A 26,691-nucleotide genomic window follows, 5' to 3' on the forward strand; every position below is an offset into this window, starting at 1 on the left:
CATTGATAACAATATTATAGAGCACTGACTTAGATATTTCTGCAATGAAATAACTTTACCGGTCATACACAACATACAAAATGAAAAAATAAAATCTAAGCAAAGTAGGTGTGTTACTGTAGTTGCACTTTGATTAAACTTTTAAAAACAGCAGAATCTGAGGAGGTCCCCTTTAAGGTAAAGTGGGTTCTGCTGATGTGAAGGTCGTCGTCTCTGGCCAGTTTACTGTTATTTTTTTTGCTTTTCTGATGCCAGCCATTTAAACAGGAGGCCAGATTTTATCAACTCCCTGGTGCAAAGCTTCAGGTAACCACTGGCAGTATGCAGACAACAGAACTGTTGGGAAAGAAACATAACATAGTGCAGAATTAGGCAACAAGATCACAACAGAAACAAGCCATCCACTTTAAACCCTCACATTTCTCTTCAGTCTTCCAGACAGAAAGGAGTGCCTCCCTGCAGTCAACCTTCTTTGACACCAGTGGTGCCAGTAAGGCCTCCGTTCTTGGCTGCAGCCTAAAACAACAAAGATGAAAATGAGTTAACTCAAATACTCATTTTCGACATCAAGTGCAAGATAAGCTGTTTAGAGCTCTCTAGAAAAATGGTTTGATTTCACACTTTCTTTCTCTAAGTCTGCTTTACCAAACAGAAGAGGAAACTTGAGCCGCTAAATCTGTGCGAGACCGTCAACTTACTTTGCCCATATTTTCATCAAGATGGAGGGGTTCGAGAGAAGGTGGCCGGTGTGTTTTTTTAGTTTGGGACAAACCTGAAAACAAACAAAATTCACATGAGGTGCAAGAATTATTATTTGCGGAAGTGTGATCGTGTATTGAATTTCACATTAAGATGGGAAAAAAATGTAAACAGGGATGCACAATATTGGATTTTTGGCGGATATCTGGTATGCCAATATGTTAAAACTTATTTGGCCAATAATCTATACCAATATTTTACCCCTAGACCTACTTACTTACAGAGACTACAGAGCTTTCTCTGCTGTGGAATTAAAATACATTCTGCATAGTCTTTGTCAGTTTGGCCTGCTACCAAATGCAGATGCCAAAAAGAGAGCTGAAAATGATGTAACACTTCAACTTGGATTATGTATATTTGGATATACTTGGATATTATATATCAGTGAGTTATTTTGATGTAATGGTCGATATTTAATTTTAACACTAATATCATCCCATACCATTCAGATAATATCGTGCATCCCTAGTATATAATTTAGTTTTTGTCTTGCCATGTCAAGAAAAATGCAAACTTAACACAATAGACAATTAAAAAAAAGAATTTTGGGGGGAATTATACGATTTTATGTGCATTTACCTTTTTAAAATAAATTATTAATAATGTTGAGAAAGGCAAAAAGGAAATTTGCCCATGACATAACCTCCTGCAACGATGGGATACTCTGGTTTCATCTCCCTTAACATGCCCTGGATGTGGGGAATGTTCAACCCAACATGGGTCAACAGGTGCAGGCTGGGCCTGTGACCAGAACCCCCACCCCCGACCCCAAGCACAGGAGAAGGCTGGAAATCCAGAAGTGCAGCAGAACGAGCCAATGAGGGATCGAGACTGGAGACAAGACCCGTTCTTGAAGAAGTGAGACGTCGAAGGGGGAAGAAAGACAACTGTACACCTTTGTGAGTTTTTATGAAGTCCCAGTTTGCTTTTCGTCTTTTAGTTATAGTACAAAACAATACTTGTAATTCTGCAACCTTTTGCATTTTTAATAAAGTTGGGCCACGAGCATGTACCTTTATTTGAAACTTCTGGGCTCTTATTTGCATTCTTGGAAAGTTTCTGTCAATTTTTACTTCACTGGTTTACCAAATAAACACAGGAGCTAAGCCAACACAAGGTTTTAGAGATCCTCCTTTCTGCTGAACCATTTTAAAGCTTCATGGAGAAAACATCAGAAAAACAAACCTGCGCTCCTTGACACAGACATTTTAGTAGGTGAAAGTGGTAGACCTTTCAGAGATACTTAAGTGAATGCTGACTAAATTGGTCGTTTCAGCAAATAAATAAAATGAATATGATAGCCACCAAAATAAATCTTTGTTTGCATGTCATTGTGAAACAAAAGGAACTAGCATGAGTTGCTGAAGAGCCAAGTAAAATATAAAGGAAAGAACTTTGCTATTTATTGGATGTACCTATAATTTAGAACAGATACATTCAGGGTTTTAAATGTTTTGTTGCAGTACCTGTCCCTCAAGTAGAAACCTGGCAAACAGCTTGTAGCGATCCAGACCTTCTGGATACTCCATCTCCACTGCAGGGAGCTGCCAGCCCACACGGACTGAAGGAGACACAGAAATTATGAAAAGCTTAGTCACAAACCCCATCAGCTCCTGTTTCTCCACTGTGGAATACGTACAGAAGGTGCTTGGTCTGTGACATTTGATGGTGCCTGTGGAGGAGCAGAATATCGGTGCCGGCGTCTCCAGAGGAGGACTGAAGTGACAGTACTGTGGCAGAAGCTGAGGGACCCACTCCGCTTCAACAGCTGAAACACCTGACAGGAGGAAACATCTTTAAATTTTAGATCCAGATCATGAGACAGTAATTAAATCAAATCTGTATTTTATAGTTCAATGATCAAATAATAAATCTCCCACAGCTGCCAAACGCCAGGCACTTTGTTTCCATGAAGTAAATAAAAGAGCATCTGGACTTTTATTCTGTTAGCTGAAGACAAAGCTACAAGGTGCTTCATTTATGAAAGCTGAACTCACAGAACTTGGAGGTCCACACACTCCAGTTTTAAACAGAAAAAAACTCCCCAGGTGAAAAGCGAAACGTCTTCAACAAACAGAATAAAGACCAGCTGCTTTGCTTTTAAACTCTAAGAAAATGCCACGTCCTGGGCGACTGAAAGTTTACACTAGCACACAACGTTGCACATTCCTTGTATCCGCACCAGAATTGCATCTTCTGTTCGAACGTACTCCTACACTGATGTGGAGAAATTAAACCGAAATTCTGTTCAATTTTGCATGGTGCACCGTACAATTCTGAACGACAATAAAGTTTATAAAGTTATGAGTTAAGTTATAAAGTTAACATAAAGAAGTTCCTTTGGCTAAGCTGAAGACAAAAGGTAAAAAAAAGTCAGTCTACAGGAAACACTGTATTTTTTGCCGTATAAGTTGCACCTTTTTGCATAAACTAGCAAGTCCTGCGACTTATACACCAAAGTGACTAATAAACTTTCCCCCCCATATTTATAATCCAATTTTTGGCTGAGATCTGACAACTTCATTCATTCCGACATGGAAAATATTGATCATTACCATTTTCAGCCACTAGAGGGCCCTCCACTAAAATGGCAAGCCAAGTGTCTCATTAATAGGTAAAAGTGGCTATTAATGAGACACTTGTCTTGCCATACAAAGCCACCTTCGTCTCGTTCTGGAACTCCTGGAGCAAACATCAAATCAGCTGCATTTCACCGTGCCGCCCAGGCGAAATGCAGCTGATTTCACCATTAAAGTGAATTTAATAAAGAAAGTTAAACAGAGACAAACCTTTGCAATAATGTCAAGCAAGCAAATAATTGTTTTTAAGCGGTAATCTTGTTAAATTCTTGTTAAAGTCCTCCCGTGCACGCTCCCGCCATTTGGCAGCTAATCGATTTTTGGAACACCGGCCCATGTTTCCGGGTGGTCAGTGGTGACGCATAATAAACATGACGCGTCAGCAGTGATGCATAATAGATGCAACTTATTTATGTTTTCTTCCACTTTATTAGACATTTTTAGACTGATGCGATTTATAGGGTGGTGCGACGTGTACGGCGGCAAGTACGGTACTCTTCAGACCTGAGGGTTCTTACTGTCTTTTTCCATCAGATTAATTTACCTCTCATGTACATTTTGGAGGTCTCCATGATCTCCTGGTAGACAACAAACTCTGGCAGCGTTTTAAACAGAGCAGAACTGGGGTGAATGAACACCGGGTCGTCCATAAGAGGAGTCTGTGCAAACACAGATAAAAGTGAGGAGGTGAAGAGGAGCTAAATGCATTCGTCTACGTCACAGTCACAGCTTTTGGAGCAATTTACCTTGTATCCATTCTTCCATTTAGCGTCCAACATTTCTTCTGCTTGAACACGCCTCGCCAGGTGGTCTCCCAGTCCGGTCAGAACAATCTGTCGCAAACAAATCACCTGATGTTCGTTTGGTGGCGTCATCTTAGGATCCACAAACACTCCACCCTCTGGACACACTGCGTTCACTGAAAAAGGAGCGTTACGCTGAATCTTTTGTGTTTCTGAGGCTGATTTGACGTAGATCGAGTCTGTGTTTGTGTACCAGCGTTGGTAAGTTGACCTCGCAGCCTCCTGATCTCCAGCATGGCTTTATACCTCAGTCCATTGTCCTCACAAAACCTGGGAGTGCAGCCAGCATATTCACAAGCACCAACAGCACCTGCAGACACATATTTACAGAAATAAGGTGACACTCTGATCATATTCAACTTTTGAAAAGACATCGTAGAGAAAACTGTTGGGAGATATTGTTCACATTTTGTTTATTAACCTGATTAGTATCATTATCATAGTTGGCTAGAACAGGGGTGCTCAAAGTGGGGCCCCAAGCTGACCTCATTACTATATTAAAATATCCTTTGAAGAATCACTGTGCTTACACTCAGTCATTCCAAGTTTAATGTTAGATGGACAGTTGGCCCAGTGACTACTGTAATGACACTACACAGCTGGAGTGACTGTGCATTAATTTTTTAAATTTTAATCATTTGTATTTTATTTTGACAGACATCCTAGTGTCTCTGCAGTTTCTCGCTGCTGAATAACTTTCCTTTGACAAAGCTGAGCATCATGTAGGTGTCCATCACACACCCTTCTTGAGCACCCCTAAATTATAACTCAGCATCTCTGAAAAATTAAGAAACAATCATTAGGATTGTGTAAGGAAACAGTTCTCAAACCTTAGATTCACCAAAATATTGAATACATGTTGAATAAATATGGAATAAATGACAACAGTCTCAAACGGGACATAAAATCTATAATTTTTCTGCACGAGTCACACCACCTGTCAATCAGTCCAGTAGATACATCAGCGACTGACCAGTCAGCGACCTTGATTTGTCCTGAAGTGAACACCTCTTACCTGCAGAGCTGCAGCTTTGCAGTCACAGATTTCAATAATAACAGAGTTTACGTCTTGTTTCATGTTAATTTAATGTAATAAACCTTTGTAAAATACACCAAAATGCAGGAAATGGCATCTACTTTATTCAAAATTCTCTGGGGGAGGACCCCCAGACCCCCCACCACCAACACAACCTGTTCTGTATGTTCTTTATACAGAATAGAAGGATAAATAAATGTATAATAAGTCAATGGACTTTACTTAAAGAAGTATTTGCATTTCATGAATTATATTATTGCATTTGGCCCACAGCCCTCTGATAGATTTTAAAGTTGGCCCTTTCAGAGAAAAAGTTTGGGCACCCCTGGGCTAGAAGGTCTGTATACAACTGGTTTGTCTGGTATTTAATACTAAAAAAGTTACAGATAAAGTAAATTCAAGCGAGATTTAGAAAAAGCTTAATTGTTTCATAGGTTAATAATGTAAAAATATTGCTTCAATATCTTACCCAGCATGACCATAAGGTCCCCCAGGAGGAGCGAAGGTCCTTGTCCGGCCCACAGCCTTCTCATCTGGGTCAGCCGGGCTCGACGCTGGGTGAGCTTTGAGCTTTCATCTTCACTGTGTGCAGGTCTGAGGAGAAATTAGAGCATGTTTAAAAAAAAATATATATATATATATATGTTTAATTAAGCGTGAATTAAGAGAGTTAAGAACTGGAAGCTACAGTGAACGTCTCATTTTTAGGCATCCTAACTTTAAATACTACCGATTTAAGAAAACATGTCCACCTGTCGAGGTCTTCAAAAATCTCTCGAACAGTCATGGCTGCGACCACAGCGATGACGTAAGGCAGGCAGCCCTGCTGCTTCCCAAGAGCTAACATCTTCCCATAACGTGGAGCCACAGGGAAGGAAGCCATCGCTCTGCCCAGAGGAGTGATGGGACAGCTCATCTTTGCTCGCTGCAACTCTTTCACCCTTATTTAACAAGAAATTAACAAGTTAACATGTGGTGGACAGTAAAAACAAATACTTTTATTTTCTTAAATCTCAATGACAAATATTATATAAAAAGGCGGTTAAAGTTAGAGATTGTCTTGACTAGTAACAATTAAATCTTTTTTTTATGAACAATGTCATAAAACTGGAAATAATTAGAAGTTTCTATAAACTTTAACAGCTCATAAAATTAGCCTTTGTTACATTTTAGAGATTTTCTTAGTAAGAATGACTAGAAGAGCTGAAACTAAATATTGTCTATGCTATCCACCTCGAGGTCTAGCACTCCTTGAAGGAATGCATGTCGCCTACATTTCACACAAGAATTTAAACTAAGATCATCTTAAATTGAGAAATGGAGTTACTGTACAGCCATTTTGTATCTCATGTGATCCTGCAATAACTGCATACTTTAAGTGATATTTTAGTAGTCAGAATATGTTACAAATTACTCTATTGCCACATCAAATTTGAGTTCAGTAGCTGTTATACAAGTTTGTGTAGGTTAAGGCTCATTAACTGTGGCTGCCATCTTGAATCAGTTTGTCTCCTGAAGTCACAAGTTGCAGACATCCATTCAATGATTAATTCCTTAGAATTTCAATAAAATCATCTTTGCCCTCAGCGGCAGGCAGACAGACAGGTACCTTCCAGTTCGAGGTGGTTCTTCGAGCGCTCCCAACGAGACCAACAGCTCCTCTGCAGCAATCAGAGCCTCAGAGGACGGAGGGGTGGGAAAAGGAAAATTAATCACCTGCAAAAAAAAGAAGAAAAAAGAGATTGCAATTATGTTATTCTCCTTTAATGCATGTGGGGTTTTTGTATTTTTCTTTCTTCCTTTTTGGCTGACCTTTTCTATGTTTAGGTCCTTCATCTGTAAAATGAGATCTTCGACAGGCCTGCGAGTGATCTCCGCCTCTGAGAACAGACTGAAGTCTCCAAACACAGCAGAGGAGTACAGCCTGCAGGGTGAAGGTAAAAACACAAACAATTAATTAAAAAAATCTATAAAAGTCAAGAAAACAGCCACTTCACGGCGGGTTCAAAGAGCTCTGACCTGTAGCAGTGTCCCGGCTCGGTTCGTCCAGCTCTACCTGCCCTCTGATTGGCTGAGGCCTGGGAGGTCCACGTGACTTTAAAGGACGACACCCCCGTCACTCTGTCATAAAAACGTTTCTTAACTCGACCACAGTCCACCACATATTTGATGCCAGGGATGGTCAAAGACGTTTCTGCAACATTCGTGGCCACGACACAGAGGCGAGTACCAGGCGGAGGAGGCCTGAACACCTGCAGCCACAAAATACACCAGCATGTGTTGCACTTTGTGAATTATGACTGCTCTGGTACTGAACACGGCATGAAAACAGTATTTTTAGGCCTAAATCTGATTTAGAATAGCCACGATTAGAACATTTACTAGTGAAATATAGAGAAAACTACCTTATTTGTGCATTTAGAATGTTCTTAATCAAAACTACCCACTTATTTAGTCGTGGTAAAACTTTTAAGAAGTTTTGTGTGGACACAAGATGTTAACCTCACCTTGGCCTGCTGTGCAGGGCCCAACAGAGAGTAAAGAGGAAGAACATACAGAGGGATGGACGGATCGGCTTTCTCCTCTACAGAAACAAAACACAGAGCAAACTTTATTTAAAAAAAAAAACATGACAAATTTTGTTGCATCTTGATACATGTGTTGGTATATGATGGTACTTTCAAGGTTTGACAACAACCACATCATTTCTCAACTTTAGAAGATTTTAGTTTAAAACTCTGGCATAAAAGGTAGCAGGCGGTATGAATCCCTTCGGGGAATGCAAAACCTTTAATATCTTTCTGATATAAAGTAAACTCGATCAAATCTGGTGAAACTTTGCAGTTAACCAAAAAGAAACAAAGGGTTTCAACTTCCCACCTCACCCCCCTGGTTCAGTAAAGGCACAAAGACTTAAAGTTCAGGATGGTAGGAGAAATATTAAATGAGTGGATTTCTTCGACTCAGGAACCAGGTTGATAATGACTTCAGAAACTGAAATGTTTTAATTTATGTTAATCTGTCTCTCTCTCTCTCTCTCGCTCTCTCTCTCTCTCTCTCTCTCTCTCTCTCTCTCTCTCTATATATATATATATATATATATATATATATATATATATATCTCTTTGGATTAACTTGCCTGTGTCAGCAGGACCGTCTCCAAGGTCGAGGTCTGAGTCTCCGTCCTCTTCATCTCCAATCCCCGCCTCTCTGTCCTCGTCCCCCTCATCCACGGGCAGGGCTGAGTAGTTATCCAAGTTGATCCGAGGAAGAGACTAAAATCAGAGTTAAACCACTTCAGACATTTTGAAAAGAAACACTTTACAAAAGTACAAGAATGTGAAGTCAGACGAACAAATTTTTAATAATTTCTAATGTGTAAACTGTTAAAAGCAGCAGAGAGGGACGTAGAAAATACAAGCTCACGTTATCATAGTCATTAAAAAAACAAATTTCATCAGAAAAAATGGATTCTGAATGAATATTCATCTAAACCAGCAGGGATGCATTGATCATCAGTTACATTAGGCCCACTGAGGTGCCATAAAAACACTGACTGTGTCTTTACAAGGGCACCAGGCATCTGGCAGGATATATACGGGTACAAGGAACCTTTGGCACATCAAGTTGATTTATTGGAAACAGTGCAAAAAAAAGTACGAACATAAGGGTCTGTAAAAAAAACAACAACAAAAAACGATGCAGCCGCCCAACTCTTCCACCATTAACACAAGAGCTTGGTAAAAAAAAGAGTGTCACTCTTGATAGAAATAAATGTGTCACTGCATAAAAGCAGTACCGTGGTAAAGATATGTAGCATTTAAAGATAAAATATTAGAACAAGTGTCAGATTTCTTTAATGGAATACAATGTATGCACATGGTAGTGGACACTGAGGAGTAACGGTTCATATTTGAGGCTAAAATATGTCTAAAAGAGTCTTCCACTTTAATAATTATTCCTGATAACAAATGGGTTTATTTATTAGCTCTTTTTATTTTATTACTGTAAAGACTTACAACAGTTTTCTTCGACTTGGCTTTCTTAAATTTCCTCATCGCCTCAGAAGTGTCTGCTTCCTCATCTTCAGCTGCTCACAAAAACATGTAAATGTTAAAAAATGTTTCTCCAGAAGAGAGGCACGCGAGGAGGCTGAGCACGCACCAGCCGTTGCGCTGCCTTTCCTGAAGGGGAAAGCTTTTCTGAGTCTTCTGCAGAGACTGTGAACTTCAGCTTGACCAGTCAGAAACACCAATATCCCCCCTGAAGAACAGAAACATGACATCAGGGAGGTAAATAATGATTCAGCTCCTTATCCTGCTGATTTACTGAAAATTACGCTTCACATACTCCATTTTCAGATCATAGTCAGACTACCTGGAGGAAGCATGCGGTGGATTTTGCAGGCCTTGTGAAAAGCTTCTCCGGTGTAATCCTCGAGCGGAGTTCGTTTGTTGAAGTGAATAGTGACAGGAAACTGTCGAGCGTCGACTTTGATGACGGGCGGAGGCGTCCTAAAAAGCTTCAGGTTTTCGGTGAAGTCCTCGACTCGCAAAGTTGCTGACATGATCAGCAGCTTCATGGGCATGCCTTTCTGCAGACAGACGAGAGGAAAACAAATGAAAATGTTGGGATGATGGCGCAACAAAGACGTGAATCTGAAACATTACATGGGACGGTTTTGTCTCTGACCTTGTTCCTGAGCGGGACGATGCGAGACAACAATCCGATGAGGATGTCTGTGTAAACGCTCCTTTCATGGGCTTCATCTATGATTATTACATTGTATCTCTGAAGCAGAAAGTCCTGCAGCACAAAACAAACAGTCCATTTATTCCACAAATCTTTTTTTTTTTTTTACTGCGCTCAGTGATGTGATGCTCAACACAAAGTGTCATTTTATAAAAGCAACTCTTTCTCTTGATGAGCTCAATCAGTAGCCAACAGATGGATGATGCGGATTGTTCCTACTGGGGCCTTTAGAGACTAAATGTGCTGCAATGTCTAATTAATCACCTGGACATCCTTAAGATACCTGCAAGCTACAGCTCGTCCTGTTTTTGATGATTAAGATGAACAAAATAATATGATACCTTCTGAATCTCTTTCAGCAGGACACCATCTGTCATAAACTTGATCTTTGTGTCACTCGTCACGTTGCCTTCATATCGAATCTGATACGACACAACCCTGAAGAGACACACCAGCATGCACCATTACGAGCAGAAATCCTGACATAAAGCTCTTCATGCCTGTAAATTTGAGAGCACTTTATGTTGTATATGTTTTGAGTATGTACTCAGGGTAACTGTGGTTATTTACTGTGTGGGGAGGTTCATCTCTTTGGCCACTCTGTGAGACATGCTGACAGCTGCTACTCTCCTTGGCTCAGTGATACCAATAATCCCACTGCCACTGGAGGAAACGGAAATTAGCAGAACAAGATTTTTATGATGTTATATTTTGTGTGGGTAAACAAAACACTACAGGATAAATTACCTGGCATAGCCAGCTTCATACAGAAACTGAGGCACTTGTGTGGTCTTTCCACTCCCCGTCTCTCCACAGATCACAACACAGGGATTTTCTCCAATTGCCTCCATGATGACCTGCTCCTCTGCCAACACGGGCAGCTTCAGACGGGCCTCCTACGGCAGCAGAGTCACACGTTCTCGTAGCACGCTCACAAAAACAGCTTTTTAAATCAAACGTGTTTCATGCGTTGTTGCACACCTGTATTTCTGGTGACCTGTCAACAGGAATGAAGACCGCCGGCTCTGCAGGCGTTTTGTTTACGACTTTCTTCTGATCCAGAATCTTTTCTTCCTGTTCATCTGTGACCATCTGTTCTGGCTGCTCATGTTTACCGGTAGTGTCTTTCTCCTTACAAGGAGGACTGGTCTCCTTAGATCCACTTGCCTCTGTGGTGTTATTCACCTCCTTCTCCTCCTCCTCTTCCTCCCCTGATGATGTGTCCTCATCACTGCTTTCTCCTTCTTTTTGCTCTTCATTATCTTCCTCCTCTTCCTTCCATTTCCTCTTTCTGTTTGCACCGCTGACACTGCTGATTTTTGGACCAGAATCTCCTTCTTTGACTTCATCTGATAACCTGAAAAGAATAAAAAGCTTTTACTTTAGCTTTTCCAAACAAATCATACTGTTTGTCCTGATTAAAAACTCGAACTAACAAAAGCATCCATTTAGTCTTAAATAAAACTATTTTTCGGGAATGTGATCATCTGCATTTCTTCTACAGCCTTAAAATGTTTTTAAAAAGTTTATCTGCATTTTTTTCTTGATTCCAAGGTCCCAAACCTTAAAATTCAAAGTAAGCAAATTACATTTTTGCAGTTGTAGGAGTGATTATTTTTTAACAGAAACTTTTGGACGAGCAAATTAATTTGTCTGGAACTTCATTAAAACCTTGGTGTGTTTCCTTCAGGAGAACTAGTTCTCCCTAGTGTGTTTACGTAGTCACTGAAAACTTACTGCTTAATCTGGTAAAGTTTGTCTCCCGTTCCCAGTTTGGATGTTGTGTACAAAAGTTTCAGTTCAGACTCTGGAAGCTGCACCTCAGCCAGTTTACTCAGGATGTCTGCTCTCTAAAAAAGACAAACAAAGCTGTGATCGAACACATTCTGGAAATCTTATTGGAGAGATAAATCAATGAGTCTGTGTATTATAATTACTAAAAACAAGCCCGGATAACTGCATTTAAACATTGTGTTTTTGGTGTTGTATTAAGTGAAAGCTGGAAGAAAAAGCAACATTAAAGATTCATTCTACAAATACACCAGAATTGTTTATTTCCCTGCGGCACCTTTTTGGTTTCAGTACTGATGCCACTTAATGTACGGTAATTTCTTCAGTCTTTATTAAAACCATAAACACATATCAAAGTACACCTAAAAAATAATGCTTTAGAACTATTAAATATTGTCTCAACTCTAACAACCAGATAATAACTTTTAAACTGATGTAAAACAGGCAAAATTTCTATCTTCACTGGTATCAGATAGATCAGACAGTCTACTAAGATGGAACGACTCGATAGCCTTCAGATTTATTAAATGTAAATACCATTTGGACATTAAATCCAGATTTATGGTTGGGTAATAATGTTGATAAACCGCCGGAGAGTGCCATGTTTTGGATGAAAACAATATTAAACCAGGACTAATGTGAGTTACTGTTTCAGATATTCTTTTATAAAAATAGCTTCACATTGTCTCACCTGAGTTTTCTTTTCCTTACGCTCCAGAACCTTCTGCAACACTTTTTTCTGCTTCTTTGATAGCGGCTTCTTGGTGGAAACGGACGACCGTGTTTCTTTTTTCTTCTTGGGCTTGGTGGCTGGAAGAACCAGAGCGTTGCTCTCATCCACACCTTTCAACTGAGCTCCATCTGATGACAACAAAAGACACACAGGAGATGAAAAAAGACACAGCGAGCAGTGTTGTGTTTTATATATATATATATGTATATAAACACTTGATTATAACAGATCCCACCTTGTATTTCTACCACAACATCCGTGCTCTCTCGTACTGGTTGCTGTGTTTCACTTTGCTGCCTTCCTTTCCATTTGTGCGTTCTCCTTAATTTCCCCATTTTAAACTGAGATTTGAATGTTAGGAATACTGTGTTCACAAAATTTACAACTTACACAGTAATGATAAAGCTAACCTTCTTGTTTGGCAGATCATAACGCTAAAAACGTAGCTCACAAATCTGACTACTTATTTATAAATGTCGATCGTTCCTACCTTTTTATTATAACAATTTAAACGATGGCATTTGAAATTTAAACCAATATTTTACAAAAAGCGGGTCTAGCAAAAGCCTCACGTGTAAACACATCAATTGTCCATCGGTTAAAACTGTTCGACTCGAAAACGGTCTGATTGTAAAAAGGTTCCGCTGCTGAACGTGGTGCCCGAGTTTACGCATGCGCATTGATGTCCGCAAGCGTCACCAAACGATAAAATTCAAGGTTTGAAAACTCAATCATCCTGGTAGATAAATCACAAAAAAGGGTGATAAGATGTATGTTTTATTGGTCAAGAATAATTGAAGACAATTTTTTTTTAGAAAATAATAATCTGCATTGATCAACAAAGTCCATGCTCAATAATCCAGGTATAAAATCCAACAATATTCAGTCAGGTCATCTGGACAGTTTCTTTTTTTTTTTTTTTTTGTGCTGAAAATTCCACCTTCCACCCAGAAGGCTTCATCAGTAGTTTTGTGTTGTGTGTTTTCTTGACTGATGAAGCCTTCTGGATGGAAGGTGAAACGTTTCAGCACACACAAAAAAAAGAAAAGAAACTGTCCATATGACCTGACTGAAAATTGTTGAATCTGCATTGATGTTTTGTAAAAAAAAAAAAAAAAAAATCATTGTGAATCATTTTATTTTCATTCAACCTTTATTTATACAGATTAATCCCATTGAGCCTCGGGGACTCATTTACAAGAAAGACCTGATTTGAACAAAGAGTGATGACAACTGTGGACAACAAAAGACAATCATAAAGGATGCTTACAAATTGAGATTTTTTTAATTTACCGGTATATATATTTTTTAACAAGTACAAATAAAATGGTATTTAAAAAGAAAAGTAGCAAAAAAAAAAAAAAACAAAAAAAAAACCCAGTTAGTTTGTAGGGCATTGTAAAAAACTAAAAACAAGAACATGACTGCATTAGTTTTTAGTTAAAATATGTTACTTGAGGTCAAGGTTGATTTTCATTGATATTAATTTTTGTTTATTGAAAATGTGTGGAAAAGAAATGTGAGGCAAAGATGTTACCTTACATTCTGAACAGATATGAATTAAAATCGGTTTGCATTTTTCTTTAAAAAACTAAAAATTGAGGAAAAATATGACAAATGCTACAAACATAAAAAGTAAAAATAACATAAAAAACCCAAATATAATATAGACTGTAATACTCGTAATACTCTTTACTTAATATGTTTACGGCGTGCATCCCTGTAAAAAAATATTTGAAATGCTGAAGGCTCACAATTTAAAGAAACCATATTATTTATTTCAAATTTAAATAAAAAAAAAAAAGCCCTATAAAACAATATCTGATATTTTACCACAAATCATTGTAGACAAAAGAAAACAGATGGTTTCTCTTTATGGTATCACTAATAATTACATACATGCACCCAAAAGCACCTTTAGATATGCAAAGGTGTTACAATTCAAAGATACATTAACATGAGCCTTTCCCTCACAAGGTTAAAAAGATTTTTATTATTTATCAGCACATATCAACTAAAAATAATGTGGAGAGTTTTATAAAGGAACTATATTTTATAAGTGAACAGTTTATTGTCCAAGAGTCCCACCTGGAACTGGATTTAAATCTGGTTTTAATGTAATTCATATAGTTTGTATTTCTACAGTAAAGAAATGATTGACAGCTCAGATGCTGCTGTCCTTTAAACGCTCGTAATCGTTCTCCCTGGTGTTGTCCCCAGCTGTGAAGCTCTCCTCCATGGTCCGTTTTGCCTCTTTGGAGAGTCGCTCAAACTTCTTCAAGAAAATGATGACAGCTACCAGAAGACCCATCTGGAACCCCACAAACACAAACAGAGACAGCACTGAGGCCAGGGCCAGGTCACAGTACCAGTACTGGCAGGAGTCCAGCACCTCCTCTTCTGTCAGATACACCACCAGCCGACCTCTCAGGCTGGCAGGGGAGCTGCAGTTGACCCCCAGGTGGGGTGGAGTGTGGAGGGATTGACGTCTCAGCCAGGACCGCAGGTAGAAGATGCCACAGTCACACACCCAGGGGTTACCATGAAGGGAGACGTGGCGAAGGGAGGTCAGGTTATCCAGGAGCCCATTGGGGAAGGTGGTCAGCAGGTTGTTATGAAGAAAGATGTGGGTGGTTTCTGCAGGGAATCTGGTGGGCATGGAGGCGGAGTTGAGTGACCTGCTGCTGCAGTCCACCTGACTGCCTACACAGGAGCAGGCGTCAGGGCACGCTGACGACCTCTGACCTCCGACGAAAAGGAGCAGACACAGTAGTAGAAGCCACGTCATGGTTACCGAACTAGAAAAAGAGAGGACACAACTTTTAGAGTAATACAGATCTAAAGTGCACAACAAGGTCATATTAACCTTTTAACTAATTTTTATTGTCTTATCATTTTGCTTGTTTGCCTTTGTTCTGTGAAACACTTTGAGTTTTAGTTCTACAAACAATTCAAAATAAATAAAGTTGCAACGTCCAGTATTCAACAATAATTTCTTGGCTGTGTTTAATCCATGAAATCATCTCTTTGAGTGTTGTTATGAAAACATATACCACAAGTGTATTAAAACATGTAATTATGCTAGCCTATAGATCAGGGGTGCCCAAAGTGGGGCCTGCCAAGCTGTCCTCATTAATATATTAAAATTTCCTTTGAAGAATCAATGTGCTTACACTCATTGACTCCATGCATTAACTTTATTGTTAGTCAGCCTGACTATCATAATTTAACTACACGGATTACACAGTAGCGTAGAAAATTTATGTATTTTTTAAATAATTTTAATTTATATTTTTATATTTCATTTTGACATCCCTTCTACCATCCCTCGGCAGTTTTTTGCCACTAAATAACATTTTCCTTTGACAGAACACACTTATAAATCCCAAAGTGTTTAATTGTAAATATGAACTGGTTTCAGTGGTGATTTGAGCCTCTTTAAATTTAAACTCAGCAATCCTGGAAAATAAATACATTTTTAGGATTGTGTAAGGAAACAGTTATAAAACTTTAGATTCACCAAAATATTGAATAAACATGGAATAAATTACAACAGTCTCAAACGGGCCAATAAAATGTATGATTTTTTTTGCACGAGTCATGCCACCTGTCAATCAATCCAGCAGGCACATCAGCAACTGACCAATCAGCAACCTCGATTTGTCCTGAAGTGTACACCTTTTACCTGCAGAGCTGCATCGTTGTTGCATTACGAACGCTTTGCAGTCAGAGAGATTTAAAAATAACAGAGTTTACATGTTTTGTTTCATGTTAATCTACTGTAATAAACTTCTGTAAAATACACCAGAATGCAGGAAATGGCATCTACTTTAGTCAAAATTCTCTGGGGGAGGACCCCCAGACCCCACACCACCAACGCAGTCTGTTCTGTGACGTTCTTTATATAGAATGGAAGGATAAATAACTGTAATAAATAAATGGACTTTAAAGAAGTATTTGTATTTCATGTATTATTGCATTTGGCCTGCAGTCCTCTGATAAATTTTAAATTTGGCCCTCTCAGGGAAAAAGTTTAGGCGCCCCTGCTAATAGATTACGTGGACACACTTTTAATATCCAATACCAGTAAATATACTTTTATTCATATTGTGCTGCATTTTCAGGTCCAAACCTTTCAGTGTTTTATTTACAGTTGTTTTCCCCTATAAATTGTCCATCTGCTCATTTTACATGTAGGGTCATGGAGGAGCTAGTGTCCTCAAGTGGACATTACAGTGCAACATAGAGCTGAACGAAACACACAACCATTCACGCTCCCACTCACACCCACCAATTTGAAGTTAAACTAACAGTTTGCTCAGTGGAAGGAAACCCACGCGTGGAGAATGTGCAGTCTCCGTGTAGAAAGACCTCAGGCAGGAGGCGAAGCTGCAACTTCTTGCTTTGAGACAACAGATCCAACTAACGCTTTGCCGTACCGCCCTGAATTATTGTCAACAAGCAATATGTACATGTGAAGTCCTAATTTCTAATAAAAATAGTTATTAGAAACCAGAACTTCAGATTATTACCCATGCAATTGGTTTTATTCTGTAAACATATGAGAACATATGTGCAATGGTGGCATCATATTTATAGGTCATATACAGCATGTTTAGGTCATTTTCGTTCTTATAATTTTTTTTGTTAGGTTTCTATAATAAAAACTATTTTTTTTAGTTAAATGTTAAGAATTCTGTGAGGTTAGGATAGTCTGTGTTCATAATCTTAACGTGAACAAGCTCTGAAGCACAAAATTAAAACAATAAAATAAATCTTAATATAAACCAGAAATGTTACCAAAAAGAAATTGCCACTTTAACAGAAAGATTTATATATCAAGTAATATTTTAAGTCTCTACAATGTAAAACAAACAAAAAAAAGCTTAGAAGTTGGAGGAGAGACGTTTACCTTCAGCTCTGTGCACGGAGATGATTGTGGGTCTTAGAGTTGGTTTCAGATGAAGCGTGACGTACCGCCAGCTGTTTCTTACTGATAAAGACAGCTGTCAAAAAGTACCCCCCCCCCCACACACACACACACACATCACAAAACATGCACACCAACGTGAAGAGTTTCAACTCATTTAATGGCGGCAATCGTTTTAAAAAGATTTTCTATGGAATCGACTAAATTAAATTCAATTAAACACACAGCAGCTACGATGTCTCCACAAATAAACTACAAAGAACAACAAATGGAAAAATTTAACTTTGAGCCGAGGGTTTATCTGCAAATTAAATATATTTGTTATCGAGTGTTTCAGAGATTAATTATTGGAGGATGTTTTGTAACGCGTTACTCCTAAAGGGTTATATATTTTAATATCAATTGCTTTTCTATTCCCATTATTTTTTCATTATTCTCTATATTCCAGCATATTTAATGGGTTTTTTTTACATTCAGGTTATTTACAGTAATTAATGTATATATGGTATTATGACTTTAAGACATTTAGGGAAAATAGGATAGTTCAAGTTTCCCAGCAAAATTGAAGTAAATACAAAATAGATTTATCCTTGCAGCAAAGTCATTATTGCTGAAAAGCGCAAATTTGCATAATGAAATCTTTTAATTTGCATCATTGTATACTAACAGTAGTGCACTCAAACCATCAAGTGCTCTCACTTATTTTTTATGCTAACAGTTTTAATGAATATAGAGCATTCATATTTTTATTTGTTCTGAAGAAACTTGTGCTTCTTATTCCACTTACGATCAGCAGGAAGAAGATGCTGTCAGCTGTGCGAGGAAAGAATGGCTGCAGGAGATAAATGTGCATCAGCACATCGTGTTCCTGCAGAAGCTGCAGCTCTGGGTTCTGCTGCAGGGACATGATGGACAGGAAGAGGACGTTGTCCTGCGTTCACATGACTCACGTTCCAGGAACAATAAGAAGGCAAGCTGACAAGAAGACAAGGTTTTTTTTATTAACTTTTTGCAAATGGGACACAGACTGAGCTCACAGCCTTCAGGCAAATGTATGTACAGGTCGTCAGCATCAGCACACGCATACACATATATACACACACGCACACACGCACGCTGCGATCCTAACACACATGTAGGTTTAACAACTTCTATGGCATAAGTCACTTCAAATGAGATAAATTCAAAACAGAATCACAGACACTGTGCTTTTTTGCTCCTTGTTATTTCCATCCTGTAGATGCAACAAAGCAAAGTGCATTTAATACAAAAACAAGGATCCAGCTGTAAAGCAGTAAAAATAGGCCCACAGCTTTCAGCAGATTTAAGGACTGACCGCATGCTTTCACATGCACCCAATAATGCACAAATCCTGTCTCTTTCTTGGTCAGAGGCTCTTCACTCACAGAAAAAGCATTTCCAGTTCAGCCCATTGAAATATTCAGAGACGATGTTTTGACAGGTAATGTCTGAGGAATTTAGAAGTTTCTGAACAAATGATAAGCTTACGTGGACTTTTAATTAAATAAATGTTACCGTGGCACCTTTATGAGGTCAATGGGAATGTTATGGAAGGTAAATTTATATTAAACACTCATATATCAAACACACACAATAGAAAACAATAATGTTCAATTCTAATTGTCAACCTATATTTCTTTACAAAACACACCCTCACATCATATTGAAAATGCTTAGCACTGCGTTATAAATTAAGATATACTGAGGAGTTATTTAAATTTATATTCCTTGTGTTAATACAACAGCAAAGGGCTCAAAATGGGAAAACAGAAATATTCAGAGAAATAATCCACCTCCAGGCAGACACACAAAACGAAGCACCAAACTGAAGAGAAATGCAGTTAAGAGTTGCCACCACCCAGGGCTGAAGGTCTCGCAGTTGATGGGGGCAGAAACAGCAGGTGGCGCCGCAGCTTCAGCACCGCTAGCATCACTAGTCCTTGTCGTGCATCTGCTGCTGCATCTTGTTCAGCATCTCCTGCATCCTCCTCAGCTGCACAGAGAGAAAGGAAGGAAAGTCACACAAAACTGTGGCTTCAGATCATAAATAAATCAAACAAACTGCATTTTACTCAACTTCACTGAAATTTAAGTTTAAACTGTTTAAAGGGAAAACAAGAAGAGCAGATGCTAAACAAGAACTAAAAACCAAAATCATCAAAACAGAACTTAAAAGCAGCAAAAAAGATGTTATGATTTGCAAAACGTTAGCTAAAATTAGCTAAGCAAATCTACAATTATATGGGTAGCTAAAACTGGAAAAACATGCCAAAATGAGGAAAACAGTAGCTAAAAGTAGCTAAACAAATGCTGAAGCTAACTTTAGCAAAACAGAAGCAAAAGCTAAACTCAAAACAATACTGTTGCAAAAAGAAGCAGAATAGTAGCTAAAAGCTAAGAGTAGCATAAGAAGACAAAAACAGAGTAGGCTTGCTGATGTGGATTTAAAAAGAACAATGTTTTTGAAGGAACTGAAAAGGTCGTTATGTATTTTGGGGGAATTATACTGTAAAAAATAAATTTAAAGTTACAAAACTCAAAAGACATGCCTAATCATTCCTGTTTTATCTAAATGTTTTGATGAATGCTCACAAAGTATACAGATGTAGTTAGATTGCACCAGATGCTCAAACAAACTTATAAATGGGAACATAATTGGGTCAATGCTGACTCGGCAAAATGAAAACTAAACATTGTCTGGTTCTTCGTACTTCCTCGTCTTTCATCTTGATGAGCTTCTCAGTGTCCACATCTGGAGTGGAGAGCGGCAGGATGGGGATGGGGCTCTCCATCCGGTTGTCCTGAGCCAGTTTACTGGGGAGGTGAGGAAGAGGAGAGGTGAGGCAGGCGTCATTTGTGCTAACCGATCCTCATCCATTCTGAGACTCGCTTGCTTGCACACACAAACCTGGTCATCTCCTGGATGCACTGCGCTCTGTAGTTTTCATAGTGGACGTCGCAGGTGACGTCTTTGAGGTCGTGCATGTGTGAACGGATGAGCATGTTCCTCAGTTTCACAAAGTCACAGTGGGACTGATTTTCCACTAAGCGCAGAAACACATTCAATTACTCAATAGTTCATGTTACAACATGCGTAATGTGCGTACTTTGTATTCATAATAATGGGAGCTGAATGGATGCACAATTTAAAAACATACCTTCAACAATCCCCCAGGGGTACAGTCTTCCTCTCACCCTCTGACCTCTGGCCTCCACCACTGTATTACTGCCGATCACAGCGAACGGCGTGCACTCCTGCACTCAGACACATGAAGACAAGTTGTTTCTTTGAACCTCTATCTGCCCGAGCACAGCTGACTGAGCGTGCCGCTGCACATTCACATAGTTCGATAGTAACTCAAGAGCACAGCTGCGATTCTTAAAAAAAACAAAAACATAAAAAAACAAGCTTGCTGTCTATTTTCTCACACTTTCAAGGCAGATTCACATTACAAGCCAGCATTTATTGGCCCTGGGTGATAAATGCTGGCTTGTGGCGGTGGTTACAAAGGACAACCCGTTTCAAGATGGCTGCCACAGCTAAGCAACCTTTGCAAACACAAAAAATGCACAAAAAAAAATCAACCAGTTGTACAGATAAACAAAAATTTTCTTGCATTAGTAGCTGAGAGTCATCCCCAACTTGAGCTCTGATAACTAATTGATGATTGACATCTACTCTGAGTCAATTCTGACTGTCTGTTAGCAAAATATCTCATAAACCATTAAGTTTCAGATCGTAATCATCGGATGTGCATCTAAAAACTGATTGTTTTGGAGTCAACCCACTTCAAGGTGGCTGCCACAGCAACAATCTTACAGATATTCATCTGAAATTTGGTGTGCTGTCATCGTCAGCGCTGCACATGGCTCTAAATGTTCAGACTGGTCCAAACAGCAGAGCAGACTCACCTTCAGCTCTTTGTCAAGTTGTTTAAACTCCTCATCCTCATCAGAGTCACATTCAGGGAACTGGTACACCTTGATCCCAAACTTGTCTATCTCCTCTCGTATCTGACAGACGACACAAAAACACGAAGGCGGGTCAGAAATTTCTCTACTGAGCTTCGAACAAACCTGTGGGTCTTCGGCTCACCCGGTCTTTAAGCTTTTTGATCTCGGTGGGCGTGAGGCAGTCGGCTTTGGCAATGAGAGGAATTATGTTCACTTTTTCATGCAGAGCCTTCATGAACTCGACATCCACCGGACGCAGCCTGTGGATGGAAAGCCGGGATGAGCTTCTCCTGGTGTGTGATTAGACACCGCATTAGTGTGCGTGTGCATCTTTACCCATGCCCAAATGGAGGTATGAAGTAGAGGCAGCAGTGGACTCTATTGTCCTGAATGTTCTTTCTGTTCAGCCCGCTCTCGTCCCTGAAGTACTGCTCAAACTGCTGATCTATATAGTCCGTGATCGGCTTCCAGCTAGGACACACACACAAATAAGTAGAGCTCAGCGTATAAATCAGCCGACATCAGACCGGCGAGGGTTTTAACTCACCACTCGTTGTTGTTGACGGCGTCTCCGAATCCCGGCGTGTCCACGATGGTCAGCTTGAGCTTCACTCCTTTCTCCTCGATGTCTACAGTGTGTTTGATGATCTCTACGGTTTGGTTAATGCGTTCTGCAAAGCATCGACGCAAAGAAAATAACAGATGAAGTTAAAGACCTATGAGTTGAAGACGTGGACTTCAAGTACTTGAGGTCCACTGTCCAGGAAAGTGGGGAGTGGGGTAAAGAGGTGAAGAAGAGAGTCCAGGCTGGATGGAGTGGATGCAGAAAAATTTCAGGAGTGATTTGAAACAAAAGGGTGTCAGCAAAGGTCAAAGGAAAAGTTTACAAGACAGTGGTGAGACCAGCTCTGTTGTATGGTCTGGAGACAGTGGCATTGACAAAAAGACAGGAGAAAGAACTGGAAGTGGCAGAAATTGATATGTTGAGGTTCTCCTTAGGAGTGACAAGGATGGATAAGATTAGGAATGAGATCATCAGAGGTACAGCACATGTTGAACAGCTGGGAGATAAAGTTAGAGAGGACAAACTGAGATGGTCTGGACATGTCCAGAGGAGGGACAGTGGGTATACTGGTAGAAGAATGTTAGAAATGCAGCTGCCAGAAAAAAAGTCAAAGAGGAGATATATGGATGCAGTTAGAGAGGACATGAAGGTAGTTGGAGTGAGGACAGAGTGAAATGGAGGAGGATGACTTGGTGTGGCAACCCCTGAAGAGGGAAAAGCCGAAAGAAGAAGAAGTTACATGTTGAAGATGACTCTCGGTGACTATCAGTCACCCATTTTTAGCTCAATATTTGTAAAGCTGACTAAGTTGCAGCCATTTTTACGTTGGATAAGCTCCATCAGCTGTGACTGCCATCTTGAATTGGGGTTGATTCCAAAGTTTAATCAAATGTAGATGTTTACCCTGGACGCACTTTCTTAGAGTTTCATTAAAATCCATCCAGACAGACAAATGCAACGGTTTAAGCAAAGACTTTGCACAATGTGGAGCACTCAGATTATCAATCAACCTTTATTTATACAGGTAAATCCCATTGAGCCTCGAGGACTCATTTACAAGAGAGACCTGATAGACCTGATTAGGTGATGTAGATCAGTCTCTGCTACTACCACACCAAATTTTAGATAAATATTTGTAAAAAAAATAAATAAATAAAAAATGGCAGAGTTATAGCCATTTTGTGTTTTTAAGCTCAGTTGACTCCAAAGGTTAATCTGTTGTTGAAGTCCATCCAATGATTTCTTTCTGAATGTTCAGTTGAAATCTGTCCCGAGTCATGAGATCCAACCGACACAAGCAGAACTTTATGAAACGGGCTCAAATGGAGCCAGATGATTAGTTCTCATCATCTTTAATAGTACTGTTATGAATTTTAGACATTATATGACTTTACATTTGCAAGAACCACCTCATTTTCTGAAAATAAGCATTTGATTTAAAGAAAGCTTGTTTAGAAACTCCTACAAACCTTGTGACACTAAACTTGCTCCCAACCCATCAAATAAAAAACTGTAACATTGAACCATAATGAAGCTAAAACATTGAATGGTAAAAAATAACTTAGACTCACCCTCAGCGTTCAGTAACTTTCTGTCTTTGTAGAGGTCTGTGAGGAACAGGCTGTTGACCAAAGTGGATTTTCCCATCCCAGACTCCCCTGCAACATGAACACACACAGATATAACACGATTAACACAGTTATAATAAAACACAAACACAGTTCAAACCGGCTGAGCTGCCATTTTCTTTTGAACACTCAGATGTAAATTACATGCAGCCCCAGAATCAATCTTTAACCTCTGAAAAGTTTTATGTTTAATTCGTCACTATGAACGTCATAAAAGCAGTTTTTTTAAACAACATGAGTTTTAATAGTTGGTACACCGATGTCCTTCATCACTGAGGCGTTTGACTGAATGTTTGTAGTTTTCTAGAGGAGTGTTTTTCTGGACTGGAAGTGATAACAAGTAAACCTTAATGTTTTTTTGATATTCCAGTGGCGTTTCACTGTGTGGAAGAACAGAGGTCGTTTTTATTTGTATTTTTTGTGTACGAGGCGGCACAGAGTGACAGATCCTGGCGAGTGTACGGAGCCATGTTATCCACCACCAATGGTGTGGCCTGGGGGCGGCCAATGGTGGACTTGGCCCTCTTAGGTTAATTATCAGCCACCCCAATCATTTAAGGAAACTACATTTTTAAGCTTTATAAAAGCATAATTGCCTCAAATGATCGGGCTGGCTGGTTTACATATAAATATATATGGTGGCGACCATCTTGGATTTTGACGTAGCAACCCAATTTTCAAAAGGAACCTTTTTCACGTCTAGATACAGCCACACACCAAAAAGGAAGTTGGTCTGTTGCTTATTTTTTAAAGATATCCAATTCACCAAATTTACATATATACTGTATATGGCAGCTGCCATCTTGGAAACCCAGTTTTTGATAGGATTCTTTCGTACACTTAGATGCAGCCATGCACCAAAATGGAAGTCCTTATTTTCAAGTTATCGCGCTCACAACATTCACACACAGGTGAATGGGTGGACGGGTATTTCTAATTCCCCCTTTGTGCTCAGTGACTGGGGACAGTAACCTGTTGATTGGATGAGAACTGATCAACATGTTCATGAGTTGTTGTTTTTAACAAGGAAACCGACCTGCCACCATCAGCGTGAAATCGAAACCCTTCTTTACGGACTTCCTGTGGACCTGGTTGGGCAGAGTGGCGAAGCCCACATACTGCTTCTCCTGGAACCATAAAATGGAAAAAGAATAACACACAAGTGTTAGTTTAAAACTACAAAAAAGACAATTATTGCCCCAAAGCAGATGATTACTCAAACAACTGGAAAAGCAGATTAAAGGTTTTATCTTTCATCATTCCGAGAAGAGGAAACAATTTCTAGCTACAGTTCTGCATTTGTGAAGATTTGTTTCCAATAAACTTGAAACAACTTTATTTGTAGTTTATTATTTTTACTGTTTGGCTGACAAACTTTGGATTTCAGAAAGTTGTTTGAGAAAACTAAAATAGTTTCTGACAAGGCCAAAGTGTTAATTTGTTAACATAAAATAGCTTTTGAAAGATTAAATTAGAAGAAATAGCTGATAATTTCCACTGATGGTTGTTATCTTGAGAAAACCCTTAATTTTAATCTGGAATACATCAAAACTATTATCCTAAAACCTGTAAAAAATTATGTATATTATATAAATACTGTATATAGTTATGGAGCACATTTACTTTTTGTAATCTACTTTTTTAAATTACTTATTTTAGACAAACATTCTACATTTAGTTACTGAAATTGCTCAAAATAAAATCAGTAAAAGGTAATGTTGGATTAAAAGAATGATAACATTTAACTTGATTTAAGGCTAAATTTAAGTTAATTAGGAGTCCTTTATTAAACCAATCCATACTTGGATGAAAATGATAATACTTTGAATTAAGTTATTGTTCATTTAATTAGTTTATGAGTGTGTTTCCACATCTGTATTTAGTTTGTATTAGATGTTAAATAGCTCATATGTTGGGTTGTATTTTTTTTACAGTTTGAATGACTCCAGGTGCATAAATGAAAGAAGAATAGGAAACGTTTAGCTCTTTTGAGTTATTGGCTTCAAATAAACACACATTGTGTCTGTAGAAACCAGTTCCTCTGCTGCAGAAACTGGCAAGAACCAGGTGAATTCTTCTCATTGTCCTCAGAGCTTTAGTAAAAGAAAAAAACTGAAGAAAGCTTCTTTGGTTCTCATCTGTACTTTGAGATTTGACTGAATCCAGATTCAAATCCAGACATCTCTTCATGCTCGTGTGCCACTCAAGCGTACAGTTTCTGTCTGAGCACAAAGCGGCGTCACATGACGAGCAGTTTAAAGAACTCGTGTTGCCTAATCCTGCAGCTGCGCTGACTTATCAACATCTTTTTGTGGTTCTGTTGCTTTTTTTTTTTTTTTTTTTGTGGCGTCCTATGAAACGTGGTGTGTTGTTTTTGGTCTTATTGGGCAGAAATCCTGCAAATGCTCGAAGTATGTTTTAAGCAAACATGATTTTTAAATTCTAGGCGGTGTGCGAAGTACTAATAAAACTTAGGGAGTGTTGAATTTAACACAGAACAGCAAAACAAAGGGGATAATCCACAACTTTTCATGTGATGTTTTCAGGAAAACTATGTCTTACGGTAAAAATAAATCACTGTTTTGCTGGAGATGTGGTTCTTTGGAAGCACCAAAAACAATCAGCATCTTACTTGTACATAGCTCTTTGAATGGCTTCAGTCTGAAGGAATCAAGATTCATTTGTACTGAACAGCTAGTTTGAACAAAATGGACTGCTGCTATCACAAAACATTTCAGCAGTTCAGGTGGACGCAGTTTTAAAAACATTCACATGTCTATCAGTTTTACATTATACAGTAGTCCCTCGCTACTTCATGGTTCGTTTTTCGTGGACTCGCTCTATCGCCGTTTTTCAAATTAAGATTGAACATGACACACAATTGGCTGACTGATAGATGAGCCGCGCGATCGGCATGAATTTTTATTTAAAATAAATTATTTTAAATTATTTAGCAAGCTTCCTCCTGCAGGGTGTCATGTCGCCACTCTGCAGCGGCGAAGGGGGCGTGGCCAAGAGCGCTGGCAGAGTGCAGCAGGAGGCAGAGAGCTGAAATCATGACATGCTGTGCTCTTTTAGAGCGTTTAGAGTTTAGAAACATTGTTTAGAATATTGCAAGAGTGTGGGAAGGGTTTAAAACA

The 26,691-nt window shown here is 39.0% G+C and overlaps 3 protein-coding genes across 3 annotated transcripts in view; all 3 read right to left on the minus strand.

Annotated features, from left to right (window-relative positions):
• Positions 1–28: 28 nt before the first annotated feature.
• On the minus strand, positions 29–12,951 carry dhx37 (DEAH (Asp-Glu-Ala-His) box polypeptide 37). Its single transcript, XM_037680275.1, has 26 exons — positions 12,689–12,951; positions 12,412–12,581; positions 11,667–11,779; positions 10,911–11,286; positions 10,677–10,825; positions 10,500–10,592; positions 10,271–10,367; positions 9,870–9,983; positions 9,555–9,771; positions 9,342–9,440; positions 9,197–9,267; positions 8,317–8,452; positions 7,685–7,761; positions 7,197–7,429; positions 6,990–7,101; positions 6,787–6,893; positions 5,930–6,118; positions 5,647–5,771; positions 4,335–4,451; positions 4,085–4,257; positions 3,883–3,997; positions 2,399–2,536; positions 2,226–2,320; positions 699–772; positions 419–516; positions 29–336 (listed from the first exon to the last, which is right to left on the minus strand). Exons 1-26 carry the CDS (start codon positions 12,786–12,788, stop codon positions 260–262), a joined length of 3,465 nt encoding a protein of 1,154 aa, XP_037536203.1. The 5' UTR covers positions 12,789–12,951; the 3' UTR covers positions 29–259.
• Positions 12,952–14,617: 1,666 nt separating this feature from the next.
• On the minus strand, positions 14,618–15,241 carry gp1bb (glycoprotein Ib platelet subunit beta). The gene has a single exon (XM_037680276.1). The coding sequence runs from the start codon at positions 15,239–15,241 to the stop codon at positions 14,618–14,620; it is 624 nt and encodes a 207-aa protein (XP_037536204.1).
• A 3,157-nt stretch (positions 15,242–18,398) lies between these two features.
• sept5a (septin 5a) overlaps positions 18,399–26,691 on the minus strand; it is a 26,477-nt gene continuing 18,184 nt past the window's right edge. Inside the window, exons 3-12 of the mRNA XM_037680957.1 lie at positions 24,588–24,678; positions 23,495–23,581; positions 21,906–22,029; positions 21,695–21,829; positions 21,501–21,618; positions 21,317–21,418; positions 20,563–20,659; positions 20,313–20,448; positions 20,116–20,218; positions 18,399–19,397 (exon numbers count right to left, since the gene is read on the minus strand). Of these exons, the coding sequence (XP_037536885.1) occupies positions 19,338–19,397; positions 20,116–20,218; positions 20,313–20,448; positions 20,563–20,659; positions 21,317–21,418; positions 21,501–21,618; positions 21,695–21,829; positions 21,906–22,029; positions 23,495–23,581; positions 24,588–24,678 (1,053 nt within the window). The 3' untranslated portion in view covers positions 18,399–19,337. The remainder of the gene's footprint in view (positions 19,398–20,115; positions 20,219–20,312; positions 20,449–20,562; positions 20,660–21,316; positions 21,419–21,500; positions 21,619–21,694; positions 21,830–21,905; positions 22,030–23,494; positions 23,582–24,587; positions 24,679–26,691) is intronic.

This window comes from Nematolebias whitei, chromosome 8 (genome assembly GCF_014905685.2).
Source record: "Nematolebias whitei isolate Nwh7 chromosome 8, NemWhi1, whole genome shotgun sequence".
Classification (NCBI taxonomy): Eukaryota; Metazoa; Chordata; class Actinopteri; order Cyprinodontiformes; family Rivulidae; genus Nematolebias; species Nematolebias whitei.

Coding starts and splice junctions, on each gene's coding strand:
- gp1bb (XM_037680276.1), bottom strand. CDS start 15,241: ATGACGTGGCTTCTACTACTGTGTCTGCTCCTTTTCGTCGGAGGTCAG.
- dhx37 (XM_037680275.1), bottom strand. CDS start 12,788: ATGGGGAAATTAAGGAGAACGCACAAATGGAAAGGAAGGCAGCAAAGT. Junction 9,772..9,869: donor TCGTCCCGCTCAGGAACAAG/GTCAGAGACAAA, acceptor GTCTGTCTGCAG/AAAGGCATGCCCATGAAGCT. Junction 517..698: donor TTGATGAAAATATGGGCAAA/GTAAGTTGACGG, acceptor TTGTTGTTTTAG/GCTGCAGCCAAGAACGGAGG.